Consider the following 7,066-nt stretch of genomic DNA (forward strand, 5'->3'; position numbering starts at 1 on the left):
CTCCTCAGCCCGAAGAGCAATCAGGGTTCCCTGCCCTGTGGGAAGTCCAAGGAACCCCCACCTCCATCCATTTCTAGTAAGGTGAGCATCCAAGCTGCCTAGGCTCCCACAAAGCCGTTACGTGCAGTAGGATCAGAGACCCATTGCCATTGTTCTTGAGTTCTCAGTAGTCCCCATTGTCTGCTATGTTTACGGAGTCCGGCCTCAAAGTTCATAGCACTAAGTGTCTGAAACTCTTTACTCATCAAAGAGGAAACCACCATTTCTTCCTGCTCTTGGGCACTCACCATTCTGTTTTTTGTCTCTGAATCTGACTACCTGTTTGAAAGGTGTCCTATTTAGTGAAGTCACACAATGGTTTGTCTTTGTTGATTGGCTTTTTCTGAGTGCACCTTCAGCACTCATCTGTGTGATAGCATATGTGGGAATTTCTGTTTTTAAACTGAATAACAACAGTTCTGTGTATATATTGCCACAGTTTATCTACTCATCTGTTGGTGGATGTTTGGGTTGTTACTGCTTTTTGGTAGTATGAGTAGTGCTTCTATAAACATTGGCATTGAGTCTCTGCTTTTAGTTCAAGTCTATTCCTAGAAGTGGGATAGTAATTCAGTATTTAATGTGTCAGGAGCCGTGGGCCAGAGGACAACCTTGGCCTGTGTGCCATTCACTTTTTTTTTTTTTTTTTTTTTGAGAGCCTCTCACTGATCTGGAATTCTCAGATAAGCTAGGCTGGCTGGTAAGCAAGTCTCAGGGATTCCCACTGGCTCCACCTCCTAACACTGGAATTACAAATGCTTACCACCATACTTTGTTTTTTGATTTTTGTTTTAAGTTAGTCTGGGAACTGAACCCAAATTCTCATGCTAGTACTGCAAGCACTTTAGTGACTTGAACTATTGTATGACCTAGCCCTCAATATTTATTTGTTTAGACAACTGCCATTCTGTTTTCTGCAATGACTATACCACTTTACAGTCTTAGTACCAATGTACATGGTCTCTTTATGAACAGGTTTTTGGTGGTTTTTTTTTTTTTTTGGTGGTGAGAAATACATCAACTTTATTGAAAGTGCAATGAAACATGTTAAAGGCTTAAAAGAAAGGGGAAACTAAGACACCACCCCTGAAGCCCTGGAACAGGAACAAGAAAAGGTCTCTTTTAGATATTGTAGTGAAAGAACTTGGTTCATCTTCTTGCTGTTTTACTTTCTCAGTGGTGTCACTGGACTTAACCTTCAGTTTTCACTAAGATCTGCATGGTCAGTGATAGAAACATCAGTCCTCAAAGAAGAGAAACAGTGGAACTCACCATTTTCCTTTTATAAATAAGACACATGATTGTTAAGTAATAATTCATCATCGTTTGGATGTTCATCTCCTTTTTGTGGACTGGGGTACTGAGTATTGAACCAGGGCATTGTATATTCATTTTTATTTTACATTTAAATTGTTTTTATGTATATAGGTGTTTTGCCTGTGTGTATATCTGTGTATTATACTTGTGCAGTGCCCCCAGAGGCCAGAAAAGGGATCAGATCCTTTGTTAATGGAGTTATAGCCCTGGTTGTTATTGGCTGCCATGTGTCTGCTGGGATTTGAACTCCAGTCCTTTGGAAGAGCAGTCAGTGCTCTTAACCACTGAGCCATCTCTGGCTTGGATTTTGGAATCTCTCTGCTTACTAATATTAAGTAACTTATTGTCATTCTATATATCTTTGCATAAATGTCTGTTCAGGTCCTTTGTCTACCTTTCGTTGGATTTTTATGATTATTACAGAAGTCCTTTCTGGATTTTTTTTTATCAGATTCGTGACTTTCAGGTATTTTTTTCCTCCACAGGGGTTGTTTTTCTTTGATTATATTCTTTGATGCATAAAAATTCTTAATTTGGCAAGTTTTTTTCTTTGGAATATGTATATGTGCATATGCATGTGCGGATATGCATGGAAGCCAGAGGTTAATGTTGGATGTCTTCCTCAATCACTCTCTACCTTATTTTAAAAATGTTTATTTAGGGGATGGAGAAATGGCTCAGTAGTTAAGAGAACTGGCTGCTCTACCAGAAGACCCAGGTTCAATTCCCACCACCCAGGTACTGACTCACAACAGTCTAACTACAATCCCAGGGTCTCTGACACTCTTTTGTGGCCTCCTCAGGCACCAGGCACACTAAATCATGGAGCCATCTCTCTAACCCCAGGAGACCTGTTTTTGTTTTTTGTTTGTTTGTTTGTTTTGTTTTGTTTTTAGTAGTTTTGCTTCCTGAGTCATTTTCAGGCTCAGGAAAGTTCAGATCTTTACTACCTGGCATATTAAACCTTCTAGCAATTTTACTTCAACCCAAAGAGAACACACAGGGGCTCTGAACACTTGAAAAAGTTTGAAGTCATAATAGTTACGATGCAGGTAAACCATGTCTTTACTTTTTGTTACTTTACATGGTGGCATTTACAGTAATAGGCATGATCTTTTTTGAGAATTTTGCTTTTGTCTATACTCTATTCAGCAGCGAACTAATGCTATAAAACAGGAAATTTAGATGATTTGGTAATTAACAGTCTGCCTGTTTTCTAACCTTGGCCTATAAGCCCATATTCATGGTAAGACATAAAAACTTGAGAAATGATGTGTTTTATAATTATGTGTTTGTTTTCTTCTACTTTAGGTCTATCATTTGGCAAGTGTGCGCTTACGTGATTTATGTTTAAAACTTGATGTTTCTAATGAGTTACGAAGGAAGATCTGGACATGTTTTGAATTCACTTTAGTTCACTGCCCTGATTTAATGAAAGATCGGCATTTGGATCAGCTCCTTCTGTGTGCCTTTTACATCATGGCGAAAGTATGTATAGGATAGGAAAAGGTCTTTGCCCTAGTTGTCTTAACTTGAAGCATCTATAAAAAGTTGTTGAACTTGATCCTTAGTTTTCCTTTTGTGCTACAAGCAATATTGCTTACCATAAATAATATCAAGCTACTACATTGTCTGGACTGTCTTGTAAGTTTAATAATAATCAGTTTTTCCACTTGATAAGACTACAGTTTGCTTTGGACCAGTGAGATAAGCCTGATAGCCTTAATTTGATTTCTGGTACCCACAATGGAAGGGGAGAAAGGGAAAACTGACTTCTGAACATTGCTCTCTGATCTTTACACGTGTCAGATGTGCTCCTGAGTTCACATACACATCATCATTATCACAAATTAAATTTTAAGATTTTAAAAAAGAATACACTGGTTTAAAGAAATTGGGAACTGTGACTAGCACATTTCCCGCTCTGCCTGTGACATCTCTGATATAAGACTTAAAAGGAAAGTGAGCATTACATTTAGATGGGTAAGGCCCAGAACTGAAAGTCATTTGGCCAAAATTACCCAGTAAGTGACAACACAGGTCCTCTTCATTCATGATTTGGTGTAGGATGCCTCTGTTCTATATTGCTTGCCTTTCTTTGATTTATATCATGTGGCTTTGCAAATAGTTTTTGCTTTTAGTTGCTACACCATGTTTTAGGTCACAAAATAACATATCTTGCTTGTTTCTTAAGAGTTGGACATATATGAGAAATATTTATTTATAACTTTTATTTTGACAATATATTGGCCAAACTAGCAATTTTATCCAATGTATATAATTTTAAGACCGGATTTTTAAGCATTTGAGGCAAAGGGTATGTTTTCAAACTCTTGTGACCTTCCTGTCTAATACCTCTTTAAAACTGATATATAGGAGCTGGAAAAATGACTCAGTGGGTATGAGTACTGCTTGCTCTTCTGAATAACCTGGATTCAATTTTCAGCATCCACATGGCTGTTTACAACCTCCTGTAACTCTACTTCTAGGGGATCTCATGTCTTCTTCTGGCTTCCTTGGTCCCCAGATGTGCATTTGGAACATAGACATTCACGTAGACAAAACACTCATACATATAAAATTTAAAAAATCTCTGTACAGAGTGTTGATAAATCCTTTAACTAAAATCATTTGTGTTTTTCCAGAAATCTGTAAGAATTGAGGCTTTTCCATTTCTAAGTCATCATTATAGAAAATGGGTTCAGTGCTAATGGACAGTGAGTGAATTAGGGAAGGATTAACTGAAGCTGATGTTGTGATAACAGATAACAGAATGGATTCCTCTTTGGGTCACTGATCTGTTTCCTTTTCTTAGACCTCCTGTGACTTCTGAGTATTAGAACCCCTTGCAAACTGTCTTAAAACCTTCAATCTAATTCCACAATAACTACGCAGTTCTCTCATTTCTGTCCGATAGTAGGTGGTTAATTTCCTTTTAAAAGAGTACTTAAAAGTAATAAAGCCAGAAACCGCAGGGGGTTTATCAGGTCTGTGTTTTCTTCTGCTGTTTTTTTGTAAAAATTTATTTTCAATATAGTTCTATCATACAAGTTCTAGTGCTTTTTGATTAATGAAACTGTTAACTGTGTCCCCACAGGCCACAAACCCTGAACTTTAAAGATAGCAAAAATCATAAATTTATGTGGTTTTTAGTCATGGATTGGCCTGGGGTTAATGGCTTTCTGCAAGACTGCTCTCAATAATAAGCTATAATTGAAGTTTTTGTTCAGAGCCATTTTTTCTTTCAATAGCAATTGATATTTGTAATTTTTTCCCCCTAGGTAACAAAAGAAGAAAGAACTTTTCAAGAGATAATGAAAAGTTATAGGAATCAGCCCCAAGCTAATAGTCACGTGAGTTACATTATTTTTATTACTGTCCAAAAATAGATTTTTGTGCCATTTCCTTGCTGACAAGTCATAAGAAGTATTTGCGTGATAGTTTTACTATAGTTTGGATATTCTGGTTAGTGGATGCCAGTAATTGCAAGAAATACTTTTGTTAAAGGACCGTGTAAATGGAAGCCAGGAAATCTGACTCTGATTCATCCATATCATGCATATATTCTCACAAATCCTGGGGTAACTGCTGTTCATTTTAGGAGGAGACATTTTTCACTATAAACCTAGCAAAAGATTGGTATATATCTTTTATTATATATAATGATAATATTTCATTATTTGTTTGTTGGGTTTTATTTTGTTTTGGTTTTTGAGACAGTGTCATTATGTAGCTCTAGCTGGCCAGGAACTAACTATATGGACCAGGTTGGACTCAAATTCACCAAGATCCACCTGCCTTTGCCTCCTGAGTGCTGGGATTAAAGGTGTGCATCACCACACTTGACTAGTAATAATCTGTTTTCCTTCCTTCCTTGTTTGTTTGTTTTGTTATTTCAAGACAGGGTTTCTCTGTATAGCCTTGGCTGTCCTGAAATTTGCTCTGTAGTCCAGGCTTCCCTTGAACTCATAGAGATCAGCCTACCTCTGTCTCCCAAGTGCTGGGATTAAAGGCATGCACCACCACTGCCCGGCCAATTTTAACTCCTGATGATAACAACCCATCTGAGAATTATTTAACTGACTTGATTTTGCTATTGTTTAGATTTTAAATTGTATCTCTTTGTGACTGAATGATCCTTCCCCTTCTGGCTTGTAGGTGTATAGGAGTGTTCTCTTGAAAAGTATTCCAAGAGAAGTTGTGGCATACAGTGGTGATTGTGAAATGACAGATGGTGGTAAGCTATCCAACTTAATATATTATACCTAATAAATCTTGGACTGCAATATAGTAGGTATCATATGTGGACTCATAATGTAGGAGAAGTGAGCAATGCTCTCTCACTGTTTTTAAAGATTTGTTTATTTGTGTGTATGTCAGAGAGAGAGAGAGAGAGAGAGAGAGAGAGAGAGAGAGACTGACTGATTGTAGGTGCCTGTGGAGGCCAGAAGAGGGTGTTGGATTCCCTAAAATGGTGTTACAGGCATTTGTAATCTGTCCAATATGGATGCTGGGAACCAAACTGTGTCTTCTGTAAGAGCAGTACATGCTTTTAACTGGTCTATCTCTCCAACCCCCACATCCCGCTTATTTCTCATATTTCTGGAGATTAAACCCAAAGTCTTAAGCATGTTAGGCAAGCACTCTACCATTGCACTGCACTCTCAGATCTAAAGACAATTTTTAAATTGCACAACACTGTATCCCTATAGTGTTGGGTTGGTTAGTGTTGATTGTCAACTCGACAAGATCTGGAATCACCTAGTAAGCCTCCAGGCATGATTATGAGGGATTGTCATAAGGAGATTCATTGAAGTGGGCAAAGAAAAGCAGCAGCACTGTTTCCTGAGGTGGGGCCCTAAACTGCATGAGAAGCTAGCTGAGTGTGTGCACCCATCAATCTCTGTATCTGATTGTGGGTGCAGCATGACCTGCTGCCTGAACTTCCTGTCGTGATGGCCTTATACCCTTGACCATGTGGAAAAACAAAGCCATTCTCCTTAAGTGCTTTCAGAATATTGTCTCACAGCAGCAGGAAAGGTTAACAAAAACAGTGTACTAGGATTTAAACTTTGACGATCTCAGTCAACAGTCCTGTTGTGCTAAGTTTTTGTGGCAGCAACATACCTGAGAGAAACCATTTTTAAAAAGGAAAGGAAAAAAGACAAGATGGGTTCAGAGCTATTGTTCCATGGTCAACTGACTTCATTATTTCTGGATTGTCAGGAGGTAAACGTCATTATTTCTGGATTGTCAGGAGGTAAACGTCATTATTTCTGGATTGTCAGGAGGTAAACGTCATAGTGGGTAACAGCAGACAGGAAATGGGAGGACCTTGGGACTAACTATAACTAAAGGCCCACCTCCTAGGACTTTCCTCCTTTAACCTAGGCCATATCTCCTAAAATTGTCACTGTCTCCCAAAATAGTGCCACCTGCTGGGAGTCAAGGTTTTAACTGTGAGCCTATGGGATACATTTCAGGTGTAAACCACTTAATAATCTTTCAGAATTTGACTATTCAAGATTTGTAGGCCACATTTACTTCTTTTTACTTAAGCATATTATTCCTGAGGTAGTGTGAAATACATAAAAGTATAAATCAGGAGGAGCAGCAAAAGCCCCTGGATTCCTTACCTATTTTGTGGACTTTGTTTGCTTTTGGTTTTTTTTTTTTTTTTTTGGTTTTTCAAGACAGGGTTTCTCTGTGG

The 7,066-nt window shown here is 38.1% G+C and overlaps 1 protein-coding gene across 1 annotated transcript in view; it reads left to right on the top strand.

Annotated features, from left to right (window-relative positions):
* Nucleotides 1–7,066, top strand: part of Rbl1 (RB transcriptional corepressor like 1) — a 64,530-nt gene that overhangs the window by 42,319 nt on the left and 15,145 nt on the right. Inside the window, exons 17-19 of the mRNA XM_005363028.3 lie at nt 2,668–2,844; nt 4,638–4,709; nt 5,515–5,593. Coding sequence (XP_005363085.1) covers nt 2,668–2,844; nt 4,638–4,709; nt 5,515–5,593 — 328 coding nt within the window. The remainder of the gene's footprint in view (nt 1–2,667; nt 2,845–4,637; nt 4,710–5,514; nt 5,594–7,066) is intronic.

The sequence above is a fragment of the Microtus ochrogaster genome, linkage group LG8, assembly GCF_000317375.1.
Source record: "Microtus ochrogaster isolate Prairie Vole_2 linkage group LG8, MicOch1.0, whole genome shotgun sequence".
Taxonomy (NCBI): Eukaryota; Metazoa; Chordata; class Mammalia; order Rodentia; family Cricetidae; genus Microtus; species Microtus ochrogaster.